The 21,466-nt window shown below is 43.4% G+C and overlaps 2 protein-coding genes across 9 annotated transcripts in view; both read right to left on the bottom strand.

Annotated features, from left to right (window-relative positions):
- Nucleotides 1-457: 457 nt before the first annotated feature.
- On the bottom strand, nt 458-11,302 carry LOC121189652 (guanine nucleotide-binding protein G(I)/G(S)/G(O) subunit gamma-4). Its single transcript, XM_041049998.1, has 3 exons — nt 11,189-11,302; nt 9,703-9,808; nt 458-757 (listed from the first exon to the last, which is right to left on the bottom strand). The coding sequence occupies exons 1-3, from the start codon at nt 11,248-11,250 to the stop codon at nt 629-631; spliced, it is 297 nt and encodes a 98-aa protein (XP_040905932.1). The 5' UTR covers nt 11,251-11,302; the 3' UTR covers nt 458-628.
- Nucleotides 11,303-12,059: 757 nt separating this feature from the next.
- Nucleotides 12,060-21,466, bottom strand: part of lyst (lysosomal trafficking regulator) — a 59,472-nt gene continuing 50,065 nt past the window's right edge. For all 8 annotated transcript variants that reach the window (XM_041049503.1, XM_041049508.1, XM_041049510.1 and 5 more), the window contains 19 exons: nt 20,407-20,552; nt 20,229-20,325; nt 19,977-20,038; nt 19,713-19,768; nt 19,451-19,603; nt 18,571-18,815; nt 18,366-18,432; nt 18,125-18,281; nt 17,410-17,550; nt 17,057-17,274; nt 16,723-16,953; nt 16,409-16,598; nt 16,172-16,308; nt 15,923-16,021; nt 15,301-15,440; nt 15,059-15,156; nt 14,775-14,931; nt 14,614-14,685; nt 12,060-14,521 (listed from right to left, as the gene is read on the bottom strand). In XM_041049503.1, the coding sequence (XP_040905437.1) occupies nt 14,383-14,521; nt 14,614-14,685; nt 14,775-14,931; nt 15,059-15,156; nt 15,301-15,440; nt 15,923-16,021; nt 16,172-16,308; nt 16,409-16,598; nt 16,723-16,953; nt 17,057-17,274; nt 17,410-17,550; nt 18,125-18,281; nt 18,366-18,432; nt 18,571-18,815; nt 19,451-19,603; nt 19,713-19,768; nt 19,977-20,038; nt 20,229-20,325; nt 20,407-20,552 (2,605 nt within the window). In that variant the 3' untranslated portion in view covers nt 12,060-14,382. The remainder of the gene's footprint in view (nt 14,522-14,613; nt 14,686-14,774; nt 14,932-15,058; nt 15,157-15,300; nt 15,441-15,922; nt 16,022-16,171; nt 16,309-16,408; nt 16,599-16,722; nt 16,954-17,056; nt 17,275-17,409; nt 17,551-18,124; nt 18,282-18,365; nt 18,433-18,570; nt 18,816-19,450; nt 19,604-19,712; nt 19,769-19,976; nt 20,039-20,228; nt 20,326-20,406; nt 20,553-21,466) is intronic.

Here is a 21,466-nt window from a genome sequence, read left to right on the forward strand (position 1 = left end):
GAAATAATTTACTGTTCGAGATAAGGTTTCTGTTTCTGCGCTCTAATCTGAATCCGGCCGTACTGCAGCACTGAAACGAGCGGGTTAATTGTTGGCGACTCTGGAGGCAAATTGAAACAGAAATCACTAGTGCGGGAAGTGTCAAATATCAGTGGTACTTTCAGTAAGTGTTGCTACAAATAGTCAAACCTGTGCACTGAAAGCAATGAAAAACTAACTCAAATTGTGTTCAAGATAAATACAAAGATTAATGTTTTTTTTTTTAAATTCAGATAAAGGGAAAGGGAATAAATGGGCAAATTTCTGTTTCCTGAGGCATGTTAAGATCTAGCACAATAAAAGAAAAAAGGAAAAAAAAAACATCTCTCATCTCATTAAGCACTGAGCAAGGCTGTTCTCTAATAACAAAGCAATAACAAACCTATTTAACAAGACATGATACGCTCACTGGGTTGCCAGTTTGGTAGCTGACTCCCCCAAAACCTTCAGCCACCAGGACAGAACTGACCAACAACAGAGTGTCCACCTGGCAAAACTCAACGCCTATGGCCAGTAGCTTCAGGTGTGGTGAAGACAGAGAAGCCAGGCAACGCCATGCCTGCACCTGTACAGCTCTACCGGCAGGTCATCAGAGGATGGTGCAGAAGAACTTCTTCTCCCGGAAAGGGTTCTCGGAGGCGGGGACGGGCACAATGAGGGGGTCCTCGCGTATGTGCGCGTCGCAGTACGCCATCAGGTCTGCGGCTGCTTTGGATACCTGAAATGTCAGGACACAGGAAAAGGGAGAGGCATGTGTGATCAGATGTTTCTATCACTATTGCAAAAGAACAAAAACTTGGAAATAGAATCACAGAGATGTTTCCTTTGCCTGAATCCCTCTCTTTATCTGAAACTTATTTTTAAATTATGTTTGGGTTGTTTTTGGAGCTATCAAAGTTGAAACCAGTCGCCTTCTTTTCCAGTACACCCTGCTTTATATGCAAGCTTTTAGACCTATCTTGCCTTCATCAGGTGGTGTCTGAGTTTGTTTCCAGTTTTCTTATAAATAGTTCTTCAGTTCTATGACTTAAAAGTTCAAATATAGCTGGGAACTTTTGTTGCATCTCTCTTGCGTCATTTCCTTACTGTCACTATCTAATAAAGGCAAAAATGCCCCCAAAAGAATAATTCCACAATGACATTAAGTATCTGTGTCAAAAACAGACATTTAAAGGAGTCTACAATTTGAATTTCCAAGAAGGACAAGTAAAGACTAGACTAAAAAACATTTTTTTTAAGTTCACTGGATTACATTAAATTTGAATATGCTGTGTTTTGAAAATGTTGGTTGAAAGATGGTAGAGTTTGTTGTTTTGTCTTGCACAAGACTAAAGAGTCCACAGCCATGCTCGCAGCTCTGTGTGCAGTGGTGCTTTGAGCATAATGCTAATTTGATACCATGTGCTGTGTTAGTACTGGGCAAATTAAAATTTTGACAGGGAATCACCAGTGTTATCAGGATTCATCCTTTGGGGACCAAGAATGTCTGTACAAAATGTCATGGGAATCCGTCCGATAGTTGGCGAGATATTTCAGTCTGGACCGACGTGGCGGAAGGACCAATTTTGCCATGTCGCTAGCATGGCCCAAGATAATCAGTCCTTACAGTTATTTGTTGTGAAAAGCATTTTGAAAACAAATATATTTCTCACACATTTCTTTATCCTTTGGGAGTAAATTTATAAAAGGTTGATGGTAACATTTGTTTTCTTGATGCTAATTACTATGATGACGTGCGATGATTGCCTATATAATGAAACTGGAGACTACATCAGACATGACCCTGATGATGGTAGGACAGCCAAAAACATTTGGCAGGGTGAATGAAGCATGGTGTACTGGAGAAGAGTTGTGTGACGTGTTTTAATTCTGATAGACTTGCACTGAGGCTCATGATGTTCTGTGATTTGCTGCGTGTTCGCTCTGGCAGAAAATGTTTTTGGAGCTAAACGTGATCCAGATGAGACCTGTCCAAAATCTGGATGAACGCTGCACGGCTCCTTTTTCTTTGAAACCTCATATTGCCTGTGTTTCCGATTTGTCAGCAGCCTGTGGCGACTGCACTGTTGCCTGTAACCTCAGCCTCAGGCAAGAGGAAAAGACAACTCATCAGGATGACTGACAGGTGTTAAGGTGGGACCTTGACCGGCTGAGGGGAAGGGAGGATGGGACTAACAGCACACTTCCTGCCCCAAGGCGAAAAGTTACATATTGCAATTTTCAAAGTTACAAAGTCAAACAGTGACTATAAATTTTACAGTACAGTCAGACTGTATGTGAATGCAGGTTTCCACTCGGGAGCTGAGTGGGAGGTAACGGGAGGGGAGGCTGCAAATGGAGAGCAGAGGAGCAGCTGCATCAGAGGGACGGCGGGGGCTCAGGGATCTATGTGGAGGACAGAGCCATCTGATCTCCTGCCTGCCACTTCACCTCACCCACTGCTGCTCTCACAGGAGAATACAACGCACAAGCTCCATCATGCTACTTATCATTTTTGGTCTTAAACAGGGATTACTACAGTATTATCGTCACAGCATAAAATAATCCTGTCTGAAGGGCGGTGGATCGATATCAGGGGTTGTAATTCCTGGATTTTAAAGGAACAACATGGCTGGTTTTATTCTATATTTTTTGTGATTTTTCTAGACAAATCCCATTGAAAAAAACAAAAAACAACAATGAATTATTCAGTCTCTCAGCCTTTCTGACTTCCCCACCCTCTGGCACTCAGCCACAGCCCCATTCGTTCCTACTGAGGACGTAAATCTGTTAAAACCACTCACAAATACACATTCAGTTTCAAAAAAGGCCTAGAAATGTCCTTAAAACAGCTGAGGACTGTGGTCTTTAAGAAATTCTACTCAAACAAGAGTAAACAGTGCATTGGTTGGGGGACTATTTTCAGTCATGGATTTAGATGCATTTGCTGGCACAGTAGAATAAGCTTGATCAGACTTTAGCTTCGCAGGCAACACTTTTCTAACATGGGATTAGTTGACAATAAGAAAAATATCAAATGTCACCAGCTTTATCCCTTAACCTTGTTAGCTAACTGTCCATGTCAAAATACACAACTGTTTGACAATAAATATCAGAAAATGTATTTGGATTTCTTTTATATCCCTTCATGTGTTTTTCATTCTATCTTTGCCTCAGTTGCCCAACCCAGGGTTTGGCACCCCCCTAAGAAGCCCCAAGGCAAATATGAAGGGTTACAAGAAGATTATAGGAATAAAAACAAGTAAACATATATTTCTGTAACTCAAATGATATTTCTAATATGTGCTTTATTCTTGTGAGATACTGGATACTACCCCAGCTTCAGAGCATCTAGAAATCTTCACATGAATCAGTTTTATAGGAAACAATGATGGTCGAACCGTTCAGACTTTATGTCCACACTAAGGCCATTACATTCGATGAGGGGTCATTGCTTCATTTTAAGGGGACACACAGAGCAAAACATTTGGAAACCACTGAGCTACCTCATGCTGAAACAACACCAAGAGTATACAGCAGTGGCGTGCCATCAGGACCAGCAAGAGAAGCAGTGCTTGACCAGTTAAAGCAAAAAATAGACATCAATCAGATACTGAAGTGGAAGCAATTTCTCTCCGTACCCCTTAGAACAACGTTCTGTCCCATAAGGGATCTGATCGTTTGCATTCATCTCGCCCTCTTGTGGCCGCAGTAGGTTATTGTCTCTGGAAGCTAGGTTGACTATCAGCTGTCGAATCTATCATTTCTGTCATTTTCGTGGGCGTGGCTGTGTCCCATTGATGAAGGCTGAGGCTGGTCAAGCAAAGGGGGGAACAACATGCTTTAGAAATTTGTGCATTGTAGATAATCCTGAGATTTTTGACGGGTGACCAACTATAGCTAACTACAAGTGTGTCAAACTGTCCTTAACTCAGCTTCCATCGTTCGGAGATCAGTTATGATACAGCACGCGTTATTATACACATAAACAGATGAGAGTGGAAACTGTCCTTGCACATTAGAGAATTACTTAAACAGTCTTTTCTTCTTAAAATGTTCAGAGGTAGCAGCAAATCACACTGTGATTTATCATCTCAGATCAGCATTAGTTTTCTTCCTGAGTCAACATGTGCAACAGCACGGAGTTAGGGTGAGTTGTGGAATATTTACAGTTAACCATAATACCCCAGTCTTAACTCTGTTCTGCTTTTTAGTTTTCAGATCAATATCTTTTCCTTTCTGTTAGTCAAGGAAGTTTGAGACAGGATATTTAGGCAGGAAAATACAGGATACTGCAGTGTCACTGGAGTGAGTCACTGTCGGTTAATAGTAAATATTTTTAAAGATTACCGTAGAAGTGATTTTTCTATTTTTCGTCTATTCTGAACATTTGATGGGTTTACTGTCGGTTCAAAGGAACAATCCTAACACTTGATCAGCCAAGACGGAGAGCAGAAAGGTGAAGATGTCCAGACAGAGCAATAAGATCCAGGAGAAAGACTTTCAGCACAGGAAGGACAGACAGGACAAAATCGTGGGACAGGACAGGCCCTGAATCTAAGAGAGATTTGCTATTTGGGGAGTTCTTTGGTTCTGCTTGCCTCTCTATAAAGGTCAATGCACGCCACTGGTGTACAGTCATGCTAGCAGCTCTGGGAAGCTGTACTTAGGCACAGCAGTAGTTTGAGCTAAATGCTAATGTCAGAATGCTAACATGCTGATGTGCAGCAGGTTATTATGTTTGCCATGTTCACCATCTTAGTTTAGCATTTTAGCAAAACACTTGTTAATTTGCAATAAAGTTGCTTTACACTTTTGTATAACCCCATCCAAACACAATATCCTCTTTAAACTAAAACACATAAGTGTCTCTCCTGTTTCACAGACAGTGCTAATAAGAGAATATCAACATCCAGCTGTGCAACACATTAAGTTCCCAAACCCCCAAAAAAAGAAAAAATAAGTTGAATGACAAAGCTGTATTATCACACATGGTTCCCTCTCTGCATGATTCTGTTGGCTCTCTGCTCTAACTACACCTTCTCCCAGCTAATACATCTTTATTATTTACGTCAGCTTCACACTACTTGTGCTGTGACTCTGTTTATGTTTTATTTCAGTTCCTCTCATTAATAAAATCTGATAGGTCTCTGAGTACTTGTACTGAGTACGAGTCACGATGATATTTCAGAAAATAGAGGTGACATTTTCTCTGCTAAATTTGACAAAAAGAAATCTCAGCATTGTAACTACTTTTAATGGCTGATTATTTTAGCTGCATATTTATTTCAAATGCTTTTCAGACTGCCCAATTCAATCACTAATCTTGGTCTCCACGCCTGCACAAAGTGGAAACATTAACAAAGCCATCTCTTGCAATGCAAGTAAACAACTTATTCTCATAATCAACATAAATGCAATAATTATTATTATCATGCAAGTGGAGCCGGGAGTTTCTGCAGAAAGCGGGAGCCCCACAGGACAAAAAGTGGTACTGCACAGTGTGTGTCATTAGGCCCAGACTGACTGTAATTACACTGCAGCCCCATGATGGAAGGAGAGTCCTTCTAATTAGCACAGATCACATTCCTTTGGCTGATTGAGCAATTAATGAAAATGTGGTGATCCCTCAATCAGCAGCACAGAGACTGCTCTTGTCACTGATACACTCTCTCCCTCGTCAGATCCCTTAATTAAATTTAAGGGATCGCCAGACGTGGCCAACTATCTGTTTTCTCCTCTTTCTCTGCAATTTTCTCTGCTTTCATTTGCAGCCACGTTCTACTTCAGTGACTGTTTTTTTTGTGGGGGGCAGTTAATAAAGAATTACTTGGATCTCCACATCTGATGTGTCAAGTGGTTATAAAGCACAAACAGCTGCTAGCCCATCAGTCATCCAACAACCGCAGAGAAACTAATACAGATGTTAAATCATGCCACTATGAAAACATTTTTTTTTTTTTTTAGGGAAACACGCCAACTCCTCCGTCTTTCGGTGCTAAAAGGTTTTCACGTCAGAGCAAAAATGCAGCCCTCTGCAGCCAAATGAGACAGCAGAAGTCAATTATCCAGAGCGCTTAAATTTTTTGTGGGGCTGAGTGAAAGCCTTTCAGATAAAGATCAACTGTGACATTTAAGATTCATTTACATTCAAGTCCAACGCATCTTCCTCCATAAAATGCTAAGGTGACAGTAAAACTGACAAGTCAAATCTATTCCGACATTATGATCTAAACACTTCTCAGCTCATTTTAGATAACAACATCATTTCACACTCTTTACCATTTACCTTTCACCTTCAGCGGAACTATAAATGAGTTAGTTTACCTTGTACTCTATTCTGGGTGTGACAGCAGGTTATTATGCATGTTCTCATTTTATTCTCATTTATTCTAGCAATTAACAGTATACAACTTTAAGTGCAATTCAACCACAGCCTTGTTATGCTTGATGCTGGTGCCGTCGTTCTTGCTTAGTGACTCATACCGAGACATTCTTGGATATATATATTTTTTTTCCTTTTGTCAGTCATGATAACTACTGCCACTAAATTTAACTAAATCTTTAGTCCGCTCAAACTAAAGATGGAAAACTCCTCATTACTGGTTCACAAAACTATTTTTTTTTCAGTTGTGTCGCTGTCCTTTTTGGACCATCATGTGAATCAACTTGAGAACTATAAATGTGCAACAACTGACCACAAAGCAGAGAGACAGCTTACCCAAAAAGAAGGCAGGGACGGATGTCAGTTCAGTATGAAAAGTGGACAGTCTGACAGGACTGGTGTCTACGTGCCCAAATTCCTTAATGCTTTAAACTCCCATCGTTTTGACCTGTGTGCATTCACACATCATGCATTAACCTTGCAGTCAAACTCAACTCATAGAATCAAGTGTATGAGTGTTAATACTAATGACAAGAGCATGATGTTAGTGCTAGACTTGAGTCAAACACTTGAGAGGAGACTCAAGGCACTAACTGTTGTGCTTCAGTGTCTTAAGTCAGTTTGAGATCAACTACATCTTTTCCTCTCTGTTTAAACAGCTGAAGTTTCAGGCTCTGTTTAAAAACTCTTTGTGGGTTGAATCTATAATAATGTATTCAGATTAGCAGTAACATCATTTCTATTTCACTTGAACATTTCTGTATGGACTTAAAGTAAATATGGTATTTTGTAAAAAGGATTTTGAAAAGATGATGCTTTGTACATCTACAGTGATCTATGTTTTTATTTTGATGGATGTGCTCTGCAGCTCACACGTCTGCAACTCGCTGTGTGTGAATTCTCAAAGTTAGAAAAGGTTTGAACTCTGAACAAATTGTTTGATCCATTTTGGGCCTTCTGGGGTCCCATAGATTGCAATTTTGACGATAAGAGAGGAATAAAAGAAAATACAAAGAAAAGCACTTGTACAGACCGGAGGTAGGTTATGCAGGTTATCAGTTTTGTCTGTGCACGGTAAGTGGGGAAAAAAATGACTTTTTCAGAGACAAGATTATTGATGTGAAAGCCAAGTCGTCTCCTCCAAAAATATATATAAAAATGTCTGAGTCAAAATAACTGAAAAATAAAAAAGTCAACTTGTAGGTTAAATCAGGGGTCTTCTAGAAACATCTCCTAAACCCTAATTTGAAGTTGTGGGGCTAATCACTTTTTTTTTTTTTTTTTTGTTTTTTTCAAGAAGAGGAGGTTTTCTTGTAAGCAGCCTTTGTTGTGCTTAGTAGGGATGATGGTGTATGGCAGGCTTCCAGGCCCCGGCTATAATGCTGAGTGAACAGCCTCGGGGCTGTGGGGCAATCATTCCCTGAGCACATGAGGAGCATACTGAATGAGATGATGACACGGCCCTTTAAGTTGCAAAAAAAGTCGTTGATGAAAACTGTTGTGTAGAGCAGAAGTCATATCATAATCTCTCTTTACAGTAACAGTATTATGGCACTTTAAAGTATGGTGACTGACCTCAACCATAAAGACTATATAGGACTCAAGAGTCAATATTTAACCAGGTGTTGTTTGATGAGGACAGATGCTCTTTATGAGGCCTGTATTGCTTCACAATAAAAGTCTGGTGGAGCTGCAGGAGGTTAAGGGTATGAGGGATACAACAGAGAGCGATGGCACGTTTAAAGGTCTGGATTTTTTTTTTTCACTGAGTGTTGGAATTTGAACCAGCAACCTTAAGCTCAGAAGCCAGCTGCACAAATCAAACACGAGGTGATGAGGAGAAATCCTGTAAATGAAAGCGCTAATAAAGGACACGCTCTATGAGCATCCTCAGAAAAGATTCAAAACTCAAACTGACTGAAAACTATTGTCAGAGGTGGTCACCGATCACCATAACCCATCATGCCTCAGGGTTTATCCCTTGCAGTGACTACTTTGGAGGTACTTGAGTCTCCCTGGTGTGGCCTGCACTGTGCCGCCATGGTGAATTTGGGTTTCATGTCAGGAGACGCTGCACTAAACCACACTGAGAAACATTTGATTTGTTGGCATCCTGAAGGCGGCTGTTGGCATAAATTATGGGAACTCATTATGGTCGATTTTGTGAGTTTATGTCTGTGAAAAAAAAAGTTGTATAAAGCCTTTTGTGGCTCCAGAGGGAGCTGCATGAAATCCGATAAAAGGCGTCAAGTGATGTCACTCGGAGGACGAAGAAGGAAGAAGGAAGAAGGACGAATGAATTAAAAATGACAGTATCTGTAGCTCTGCTGCATTAGTTCTGATACCTTTTTTTAAACTGTCCATCGTGAGTGACAATGTTAAAGAACAGAAATGTTAAATCAGCTGAGAGCTGGTTTCAACGAACATGAAGGACAAATACAAGATGATGGTGACTGTTTAATGCTACTGTCCCAGTCCATCCTACACATGGGTTAAAGCATTCATAATGCACTGAGATAACAAATAATGTATTATTGTGGACAAGGTAGACAACCATTTAAGTTAAGGCATAGAATGGTGTTTGGACATTTTGAAAAATGCTCTTATTCACTCTCCTGTTGTGAGTTAGATGAGAAAATTGTCTGTATCATAAATATGTATCTGGTGCCGGGAGCATGTTAGCTTAGCTTAGCTTAGCTTAGCTTAGCTTCAAGACTGGAACCTGGGGGAAACAGTTAGCCTGGCTCAGTCCAAACAGGAAACAAAATTCACCTTCAAACACCTCAGAGGATCAACAATCAATCAACATGGTTATATTTGGTTTGCTTAATTCGTATAAAAACCAAGTGTGAGATCCGTTTTTTGGATATAAAATAAATAAATTAAATTAAATTGGAAGTTAGACACACATATGTTCTACCCTGTAGATTTCACTGTATATATTTATGCAGACCCATTTTATGGATAAGCTCATATAAATATTGATGTAAACATATAACTGTTTAAAACATTTAAGATTCGTGTTTAGCTGTTATGGCAGTGATACAGTGGCTCAATCAATCATCTGAAGAGTTAAAAGATGTACACATATTGTTGTAAACCCTCCATCAAGGTTTGTAGATGCATCAAGCAGAGATACAGTTTTTGAGAGATGAGTTTTTGACAGTATTGTTTGTAACTGACTTTTTAGAATAACAGACACTTCAACCAGGTGATCTGGAAATTCACACCTTGCAGATTTGCATGTACAAATATTGTCTCAAACACACAGGTAAAAAAAAAAAAAAACAGTCCTGTACCTTTATCCTATCCATGCAGGCCTCCATCTTCAGCTGCTCCACAGCTTTCCTGGCTTGGGAGATGCTGGCCGTGCTGTTGTTGGCGATACCGTCCTTCATGGTGCTCCTGTGACGCCAGACAGAGGCACAAAGGAGGGGGACACATAGAGTCAATGAACATCACATTAAATCCAGAAAGCAGCAGCCCCCCCGGGCGATATCTCTGCCCCCCCTTGGAGCAGCCATTCTCTGCCACAACCTTTTTTTTCTTTTCTTTTTTTTTTTTTTAATTCAAAGGACCCATTTTGTCTGGGGGAATGTGTTTTACAGCAGCTAAGCTCCATTTTATCTGAAGAAAAAGCTTTGAGGGCAGCAGCTGGACAGCAGTTTGTTATGTTTCAGTCAGTGTTCATGCATGATTAGTTTCCCTTTTTTTCTTTAAATCATTCTTTACAGTTACAGACTGGGGGAGAAGATACAAAGCATTCAAACACACATGCTGCATGCTTCACCACAGGGCTCCTGTGCTCTGCTCAAAGACACTTCAGCAGACAGCTGGGGTGTTTGTGTGGCCTCGTTTCCTCTGAATCATCAACTCTTGGACTTTTCCAAGGGAATCAAACCAACAACTTTCCTTCCTCTGCCCCAGCACCTACAGCCCGGAGCAGATCTGCCCACTCTTCACCTTCATCTTCTCAACTTTCTCCACAATGTGCATCAATGCAACGGCATAGTATTTGAGCTTTTCTGTAGATCTATCTGCTCTCATTTCAGGCCCCTTGACCCCCTCACTCGTGAAATGTCCCAGTTTGGCAGCCAGGGCAGAGAGCCATGACACCTGAACCACAGATGTGTGTGTGGGTTTTGTTTTTTGTTTTTTGTTTTTTAAATAAGAAGCATCTCATTGAGGTGAGGTGCTGCTGAATCTGTTCACACTCACTGAGGATTTTTTTGCACCTCTGTTTATTTCATTTACATCGCATCAAGTCGAATTGAACAGCATTTAAACGGACATTATAAAGCAGATGTTTTGTAAAGGGGGGGATGCAGACGGTGAATTTATCCTCCAATCCCACCCTTCGTGCTTCTAAAGCCAATTTATAGCCTTTAATCACACCCTCGTAGGGAAGCTATCAGGCCTTTTCCATTTAGGTTTCCCTTCGATCCGTGCATCCTAAGGCTCACACGGCTGTTATCTGGGGCTTTGACGGGCTCTACGCTGTTTTATCCAAATGTAACGACGCTAATTGTTGATGCAGATCAAGTCAAACATGGGCGACTCTTATTTCTAAAGGGGATTAAATTTGTGGACACACACAGTGCGAGCTGCGGCCCTGGCCAGAGCAGAAAACAGCACACCACACACACACACACACATCGTAACAAATATATAAATAACAAATGATTCTGCATGAAGGAATAACGTGAAAAAAAAACACATCTCCTGATGCTTCGCTGCATTGCTCGGCTACGAGCTGATTAATGTAGGCTACAGCCGCCGACCTACCTGAAATGTGCCAATGGATTTCCAATTTGGAGAATTCCGGGTTGACTCCACCCAACACACATACACACGCGCGCGCGCACTCACACACTCACACACACACTCAAAAAAAAAAAAAGGAAACAACAGAGGATCTGTCAAATATCAAATGATAAGAGGAGGAAATCCCAGCCTCGTTTCGATCTGGACTGAGCCCGAGGAGGTAAAAATCCTGGCGTTTGGATTTCGCCTCAGCGGTTCGCTCAGCTGTGAGTCGTGCGTATTCCGTGTAGGAAGATGAGATCCAAAGCGGCGAGGTCTTGGTGAGCACCACGGCTGGACTTGGAGAGATGTTACGCATGCAGCAGGGGGGGAAACCTCTGTATGACGATCAGATACAGGCTGTGGGGCAGGGAGCACTCGATCAGCGGACCAGGAGCTGCAGCAAGCAACAAGCCGGGACGCGTGTGTCTACTGTACAAACTGACCCTAAACGCACCGAGACCGCCTGTTAGTCAAATTGGTATCTGGTGTTTTTTTTTTTTTTTAATTTGCTTTATTGCTGCAGAAGGCACCAGAGATCTGCAGGCTTCCCCATTTCATTTTTACATCAGCTTTGACATCACCGCCCCCCCCCCCCTCCCCATCACCCACCCCCCACCCCCACCCCATAGTAACCGAGGGGCCTCATCCACAACAATACTGCTCTTTGGATCCAGATCAAAAACCCCGATTCGATCTGATTCATAATCAATATTTATTTTTTAAATTATATATCTGATTTCATGCAGTAATTTGTGCAGTCACCTTGGTTTCCTATTGCTTTCGATGACCCTGAACGCACCTCTGTCCCCCAATGTAAGAAATGGACACAAAAGACAAAATGTAGTAATATTTCATCAAATATTTATATATATTTATAATATACTCATCACTTGGTTTGTCCATACATACACACACGCACATATATACAAAAACAAAAAGGAACATAAAACATGACCTTTCAGAACCACAGTCCAAGGTGCCAAACTGCAAATCCAGCCCAAAGATGTCACTTCAATGACACAATTTAAGCAACCAAAGACAATGATCTTAAATTATGCATAGCTTTAAGTTATCAACTGAAAAATATTTCCTTCTCTGTCAGAAAGCACAAATAAACAGTGTTCATTATCATGTTTTCCTCTCAAATTTGTACCATTCTCAAAAAAAAAGAAAGAAAGAAAGAAAGAAAGAAAAGAAGACATATTCATACAATTTCACATCTGAATGTTAGGGGGGAAATAAAAGAGAAAAAAGGTTGTGGTTCTCATAGACAAACACTTTTATAAATTTCCAGGAGGAAATGTATGTACACATGCAAGCATGAAACACAGTAAACAAACGCAGTAACATCATGTCTTGTACAGGCCTGACGCTGCACACAGCAAGAGTCCAGGTGGGCTGAGGAGGAAGGGGGGGGAGGGGGGGGGGGGGGAAGTCACAATAACAACACAAAAGGAATGACGTCATGATATAATAAGAAATATTCCCTTTCTTGTAAACAACTCAAACACAGAAAGTGTGAAATGTAAGACATCATTTCATCACAGAAGGCTCGCTGCAGTCACCACAAAAGGCAAAACAGCTTGTTTCACAGCTGTGTTAGAACAAACTCCTGCTTTCTTCCCATTTGACACGAGTTAAAAAACAAAACAAAAGACCTATTGCATGTTTTTTGTGGGATATTGCTCTCTGGATTTTATTTATTAGTGGAATTAAATCAAAGCTCAGTTCATAGTAAGACCACAGGTCGTTGGCTCTCCTTGAATTAAATGGTAGTGAATAAAAAAGTGCTTTGACTACCATTTGACACGTAGGAACTGACAAACTGAAAGTGCGGTGAGTTGCGTGGGAATGTAAAGAGTAGCTGCATGGATCCACGGGTGGGTTAAGGAGAGAAATGTTTGGTCGACTGGTTTCCAGACTGATCGGTGTAGTGTATAAGATTCTGAAATCAGCTGTAAACCTCATCAGTGCAGGAAATGCAAACTGCTCTAAACTCAGCCTGCTGAACAGGATGCTCTGCTCCACCTACTACAACCTTTTTTTCTTTTGCTTTGCACATCAGTGAGAACGAGGGGGCATCCAGAAGATTCCTGTCTGCTTCTTTTCCAGCTTCAGGCAGCTAATGCTGTTTGTTAATTGCTCTCTCGAAGTCTCAGTAAGCTCAGTCAGTAGTGAAAGGTTTTAGTGCATTTGAGCAGCAGACAGTCAAACACAAGGGAAGGAAAGAAGGAACGATGAGCCTCCATGGTGATTTCTAATAAATAAATGAATATCAGCATTTCTCAATGCAAAAGGACAGGTTCAGCCAAGGCAGGCATTAATAAAGGAGAACCGTGACAGCAAATGTCACACAGTCAAGGTCAGCGTCATCCTAGCATGCAAAAGTAGGACAGAACAGTCAACACAAGGTACGATTCATCCCAACGTCCCCACATCCCTCCACTGTGCTCAGATACGAAGCGATGCGGGGCCATGACACTAGTGTTCAGACTTGAGTGGAGCCGACAGCCCAGCAGAGCGGCGTCTCACTCCCGCAGAGTGGGACGTCTCCCGGTGACAGAAGCGAGGAGGGGCTCCCTCCTTCCCAGCTCCTCCACCGTCAGTGGGACTCGCTCGCCGAGCTCCAACAGCAATCTGTCAGACGACACGCCACGGGAGATCTAAGCACCGACGATGTGGGAGACGGAGGAGGAAGGTGGGGGGGGGGCGCCTTCGCACTTTGGGTCTGGCTTTGGCCAGACGATAGCAGCTTACCAGGAAACAAAAAAAATTAACTTCACACAAGGATCTTTGCACAACAGAAACTCAACAGTGGGAAACAAAAGAATGAAAGACATAACAAACCAAACATACTCTCAGAAATGCATTTTGTGTAAAGTGTCTGTTGCAGCCTCAGCCAAATATTCATCCACCCCCCCACCCCCCAACCCAACATTCAGTATGTTTATAAATATATATTTATATACATATAATACTATTTTTATACTCATTTCTTGATGCTGGGAGCGGCTGTGGTAGAGTTTGCTCAGCTGGGGCTGGCTTTAGTTAAAAGTCAAGGAAGGTTCTGGGAGGTTGAGGCCATGCTGACAAGCCCCCCCCCCCCCCCCCCCCCAAGGAGGAGGAGGAGGAGGAGGAAGAGGAGGAGGGGGAGGGGGGAGCTCCTCTTGCAGTCAGCCTGCAGCATAGCTGCTCAGGAAGGAGTAGAACATGGGCAGCTTCATGCGCTGCTGGTCCCGCCGACACCACGCCATCACCGTACCCTCGCTGTTGGCTGTGTAGAGGTGGTGGCCGTCGCACGAGTACGTCAGGCTGAGGCACAAAGGAGAGGACGCAATCATCAGCATTAAACTGTATATTTACACTGAAGAACATTTACAGTGGGTGGAGAGCTGTCATGATACCTGATAATGGGTTTGCTGGACTTAGGAAAGGTGATTTCTCTCACTGGTTTCAAATCCCACGTGCTCCACAACCTGAGCATGTTCCAGACATAAAAAAAAAATATCAGTGTACTGAGGAGAAAAGAAACATGTTAGCCTTAAAAAAGTGAGTCTCTGCTCACCTGACGACACCGTTCTCCAGCCCGCCAGCGATGACGTTGACCGACACGCCCTCCGGCTGGTTGGAAAAGGCCACAGAGCAGATGATCTCTCTACAGTGGACGTGACCAATCAGGTCGCCGTTTACCGTCCACAGACGCAGGTCACTGCCTCCGCCCACTAGATAGAAAGAAACACGAGTCATGACTCACACTGTGCGACCGAAACACACTGCACTAATCTGGAGATGAGATACAATATACACTGAGATTACAGAGAGAGAGAGAGAGAGAGATGCTGTCCTCACCTGAGTCACACACTGTTGCAATGTCACCTGTGGTCTCGCTGGCAGACACGGCCGTCACCGGGCTTTTGTGGCCTGTGAGGCTCTGCACGTAACAGAGTCTGAAGAAACACAGAACAAAGTCAAATAAGTCCACACAAACTGTATGTTGCCAAAAACACGGATTATTCACACACAAAAAAAAGACGTGACAAAAACTATGATTAAAGCCTTCTGTTGTGTTTTCACATCTCATACACACTGACCTGTTGAGGTCCCAGAGGATACAGGTGCCATCCTTGCTAACACTGATGAGGATGCTGTAGGGTTTGCAGACAAACAGGCTGGTGACTTCCCCCGTGTGTCCGTACAGGTGAACCTGAGATTCCACTTCCATCTCTGATGGCTAAGGAAAGACATTCAAATCCAGACACACATTAGAGAGACCACATCCAGAGGACGTACACATCTGACTACTTGCATGTGACTCATTTTTATCTTGGTTTAACCATTTCCTAAAAAAAAAAACAAAAAAAAACAAAAACCCCTCCATTAATCAACAGGATTTTCTGAACAGCACAAATCAATTGCCACTGAATCGCCCTTCAGGAACAGAGAAACAGGAAATGTAGCTGCCTGGTGGTGGGGACCGATGAAAGTCTGAAAGCCTCTCTGATGACTGAACTCCCAGACCCCTAATCCCACTTGTAGGCTCGGTGTAAATGTGTTTCAAGGGCAACTGCGATGTGACTAATGAAGCCGAGCGTTTGAGCACGGTGAAGCTGTCTAAAGAGGGGGAGGGTGGGGGGTAATGGGAGGTGGGTGGGTTGGATCGGGCGTTGATGTGGAGGCGGAAGGTTAGAGGGGGACGTCGCCATGGAAACCCACCGTGGTGCTGGTGAAGCGGTTGCTGTAGGCGGTGATGACTCCACACTTGCTACCTGTAAATAGCTGGCAGCCATCGGGCACCCAGGCGCAGCTGGTCACCTGGAGGAGAAGGAAACACACGGTTGGACAGGGGGAATGAGAAACCTGAAAGCTCATTGGTTAATCCTAAATTCAGATGTGTGCAATGCAAAAGGAAAACCGGTATTTTCTTTCTCTGACAGGTGCCCTGGATTTTTCTGCACTATTTACCTGGTGAAGCTGTGAACACTGAATAAAGTTGATAGGTGGTTCACTCTGTTTGCTCTTCAGCCTCAATATGTTGTCTGCGTAGCCCCAGCTCAAGATGGCCGACCACTGGATGTCTGTGCTGTGCATGCTCCGAACACCTACAGAGGAGAGAACACAAAATTGATGGAGTCAGCGGGACATTGTGCCGAACATCCTATACATCCGCTCTGACTTGTGGCGGAGTGGTGGGCCTCCTACCCTGCTCTTTGCTGTAAATCATCATGAGGCAGAATTTGCGGGACAGACCGCAGATGGCTCGCGTTGGCAGAGCCAGCAGGGATCCGAACCTCTCCCCGTGCGGCTGGCTGAAGCACACCACTGGGTCCGGAGCAGAGGGCGAGCCCACATATTCACCCCACTTCAGACCTTTGATCCATGGCAGTGGGCTCTGCGGGGGAGGAAGAGGAAATTGGCAGGTGAGCAGCAGATCATTTCATGGATGATGCATTAAGTCATGTCTTCCTCAGTGCACAGCGGGCTGCCAGAATCACTACCGCCGCAGATTAGATTACCGGGCAAACTATTTCCTTGGCCTGTTCTCTGGTTTCTCTGAAGGCCAGCTGAACTAGGAGTCCCATGGCTGCCGGCAGCTCTCCATCCATCGTGAGTTTTGGGCCGGCCCTGCTGATATGAGAGGCGTTGAAGAGCTGCCTGGGTGTCTGTCCGTATGTCTTGATCATCGTCTCCAGGGCCCGTCGCTGCACCGGATCTTCTACAGCAGAAACGTCCATGCCAAAATATGTCTGTGAAAAGAAAAGAAAACCAAAAAAACTGATGTAAGCAATAACAACTCCAACAATATTGTCCCAGTTGTACCAAGCAAATGTGATATTAGCAGCTTCTTACAGCTGGGTGGAAGACGTTGATGGCCTGGACGGCGGCTTTGCCTTTCTGCTTGAGCCCGAACACCAGGTCAATCCACTGGCACAGCGTCTGGGAGACCTGATCGGACTCTAGCGCCTGTCGGTGGATCAGGATGAACAGACGCGGATCGTTGCGAGCCCAGGGTGGCAAATTCACGTGATTCACCCTCTCGCCGTTCTGACGCACCCCAAAATCAAAACCTGTGCAGGCAAAAAAAAAAGAAAAATGAAAAAAGTTACATATTAAATTTATGAGAAGCTGTGAAAAATGTAGGCAGGATAAAAAATGTAGTTATAAAGGTTAAAGGTATAAAAGAAAGTGGAAAAAATAATTACCCTCTCTGTTGACCAGGAATTCTGGGAGGTAGAAAAACTCTGGGATGAGCTCTTTCACATCAGTCATGGACTCGTAGGAGGACAGCCGCCATGTGGTGTTCATGGAGTGAAACGTCCGGTCCGGGATATCAAAGCTCTGGTCTGATTAAGGCCAAAGACAATCTAATTACAGATTCAGCTCACTGATTGAAAAGATCCCCTTTCATGACCTTAGACACCACGCTTGCTGAATACATTTAGCATCACACAAAAAGACGCCTCGGTGGATCAGAGGAGAGAGACGAATGAATGAAAAAACGATCAACGCCAACGGAAGAAACAGGAAAGAGAAAGGGAAGGACGAGGAGCTGATCAGAGACAAAGTGTGGAGATGAAGTAACCTTTCATGGCTAACACATGTGACGCAACACAGTTACGACAGCACGCTGCTCGGTTCCAGCGTCTCAGTAATAAAAGCCTCAGCATCAACTAGGATGGAGCTGTCAATGGAACACAGACAGGTGGCACTGCTAAAAGCTTTTTGGAACTGTATGATAATTATCTGCTGTTAAAGAGCCACAGGCTGTCAGTCAGTTAACATGTTAACAGTTAACAGCGCTTGTTGAAACTAGAAATACTGTGAAACATAACGCAGCTGGAGACTCCGGCTGTTTTGTGTTGTGTTTTTTTTTTTTTCTTTTCCTTGACTTTTAGCAAACACGAATGTGTGACTCACCCTGGTATGCAAGGAACATCTTGGTGAACGGGGGCATTCGGACCAGGAAGTGGAGCACAGTGCCGCTGTTGGAGTAGTGGGAGCCATAGTGGTAAGGCTGGACAGGAGGCATGGGGTCGTCCTCACGAATGCCCTTCTTGTACTCCTCCTCCAGGTACTGCACAACAAGCACGCGTCAACGTGTTGAACATATGCACGTGCTAAAAGTAACGCACGCGAGAAAGTAAAGCGAGGCCTTTACCTTGTAATTATTCACGTAACGATCCTCTTTTTCTTTTGACTGGACTGCGATGGGCTTGCTCAAATTCCTGCACAATGACAAAAACAGAAGACAGATGTGGTATCCAATGCATCAGTGACAGGAGATTAATCCCTATGACACTCCTAAAATGTGGCATTTTATAACCTTTCAAAACACAGTAACAGAGCCACCGTCCAGCACCGACCTGTAGATGTTCGGGTCCTGCAGGTCGAGCGTCTCACTGGTGTAATCTCGCAGAATGAAGGGGAACACGGGGTACTGCATGAGGTCGTTGAAGGAGCGGCCCGCGTGCTTGTTGAGATGCGTGAGGTACTCAAAGTTCGAGATCTGACCCGAGCCCCACAGCTGTGTGAGCGCCGTGATGTTTCCGTGCTCCAGCAGGTTGGGCAGATCGGAGGTCAGGATGTTGTGGTAGACGTCGTCACGGAACTAAGGCAAAAACACAGAGAACCGTGAGATTGTTTCCAACACCGGTGTCAGGGCTGGAGTGAAACATGGAAAAAGTACCAACTCCTGCCATATTTCAGTATTTAAAGTAGTGTAAAATTATAATAGTTTTTTTTTTTAACAGAATATGTTAGCACTGTTTCTTATTATCTTATTATCGTGATTGATTCCTGGCAGAGAATTTTACTGAGCTTGACGGGCATCAAGGACAGGACAACAAAAAGGCAATTCAACGATTAACTCTCACAGCAAATGTCCCCCCCCCCAAAGCTGCATGACTTTGTCTATTCATACATCTCTTTTTCTTTGAGCATCAGTGGGCTCTTTCATCTTGTCATTTTTTTTTTATCACAGTCCATCCTGTGTGGTTACATTTTAATATTCAAATGAAACATGGATTGAATTTTTCTCTTGTGATCTGCTGGGCTGTCTAGTGATGGATGATAAGCCCAGTCAGTTCTTTACGATAATGAAATGAAAAGTTCAAGTAAATACGCCAGGAGATCTACTGTACGAGCAACGTCAGCGTTCATTTCAGCATTTTCTGTCTTTAATACCCGACCTTCCACTGTCTACCTGGCTTCCTTCACTTCTTACCTTATGTGACTTTGGCTCACCTTGGTGGTGTCAAAGGCTAACAGCAGGGTCCTGCCATTGGTGAGGAAAATCTCCACAGCGTTGTCTCTTAGCTGCCACCAACGCTTGTGCACTTCCTTGATCTCCTCGTACGTCCAGGAGAAAGAGGGTGCCTCGGTCTCCCCATGAAGGCTCTGTCCAAACACATAAACACATCCGGTACTGAGTTGCCAGGCAGACTCGCATAACGCAGTGCCGCCCCTCTGGCAGAGAATAAGCCGGGACAGTAATGTCAGGCTTTACCTGGTTGTCGTGAGCATCAGCAGCATTGTCCTCCACAAAGTACATCCCAGACTTTCCTGTGAGACAGCGCAGAGCGAGTGAGATTTGGTGTACTAAGAGCAAGACAAACAAAAGCTTCCCCCACTGAATAACTAACAAACACTTGTGTGTGAGGGCACAGCAATATTCTCTAGTGCCTCAGAGGGAGCACATTATTCTTTGTGCCTTGTGACTGGCTGAGTATATTATGCATGGAGCAGCTGTGAGCAACGGTCAGTGACTTACCCAGAAGTAACTCCCCTGCTGTCTCGCGGGAGGGGGCGACGCTGATGCACTGTCTGGTGAACCTAAGGACAAAAAGACATTTCTCATACAAGAAATACACCATCTGAATAAAGCACAGACATGTCTCCATGAAGCACAAGTCGATTAAACATTTATGTGCCTTCTTCAGATCGTCCTGGCTTCCTCAGATAGATATGATGTTTACTAAAGGCTTACAGGAGGGCAGAGAGACAGAGGGGAAGAAAGCTATACCTGATGGGCTCGCTGGTGGCTTTGTCTTTGACAGTGGAGGAGAAGGAGGAGTGAGTCTTATCCTCAAACAGGAAGGAGAGCGGAGGCTTCACTGTGTCTAAATGAGACATGAAGGTCAGATTAAAGGTCGCAAACACACTAATACTGGAGAGAATTTTGCCAAGAGGGGTGTATCCACCTTCAGGCTTGCGTCTGTCTTTGAGCAGGTATTTGTTGGGGATGGTGAGGTAGCATCTCTGTAGCCGCCGTCGCTCTCGGTTTGGCCCTTCCGTGGGGTCCAGCTGCCAGGACGTCGGGTAGGACGTCTGGTCGTACCACACCGCTCTGAAACGGATCATTACAGCTGCCTCAAACACTCTGTCTGCTTATATCAATATAGAAGAAACTGCAGCAGCTACAAGTGATAAGTCATGGCCTCAATAATGTTTTAGGAAACAGAGGGTTTAACAGTCTGTGAAGTTTATATTCTACAATTTCACATCAATTTCAGATGGTGAGTTTTTTAAAAGCCAGTAAAGATTTTTTTTTGGTCAAAATCCATAAGTTCATCACCACATTTTTTAGCATTTGTTTCTGAAACAGTATTTAGCTGACTGTGTAGGAAGACAAAATTATTTTAACACTTAACTTTTCATACAGAATGTGGAAAAGGAAAAAAAAAGAGAATAAACACGGCTCTACGAATGGCAGTGTCTGTCAGTCTCCCAATTTAGTCCAGACAAAAATATCTCAACAGCTACTGGATGGATTGACATGAAATCTGTTCAGACATCCGTGTCCTCACCAGAATCACTTATAATAACTTTGGTGATCCTTTAACTGTTTATCTGTTATACACCAGCAGGTCAAAGTGTTGGTGCGCATTAGCAAATGCTAACACACTAAACTAAGATGGTGAACATGCTAAATATTCTACCTGATAAATTTCAATTTAGTATTTAGCTGCAGCTGTAAGCTGTGTGTCAGTGCAGCCTGACAGAGCTGCTGTCGTGGCAGTAGCAGCTGTAGTTTTTGCTCTGGCTGCAGCCCTGCCTCAAATTGTACTTTCTTCTACAGTATTCTGGGGCTCTGCCTGTCTGAGAGAATCTTTTATTTCATTCCAATTTATTTATTTATTTATTATCAGCTCGGCTGCAGTTTATTCAAAGAAAGTGCAGCCACACTGTTTCACATTAGAATGTCATTTTCTCCAGAGAGAAAATTACCAGAAAATAAGCAGGAGAAAAATAATCATCATT

Source organism: Toxotes jaculatrix, chromosome 11 (assembly GCF_017976425.1).
Source record: "Toxotes jaculatrix isolate fToxJac2 chromosome 11, fToxJac2.pri, whole genome shotgun sequence".
Taxonomy (NCBI): Eukaryota; Metazoa; Chordata; class Actinopteri; family Toxotidae; genus Toxotes; species Toxotes jaculatrix.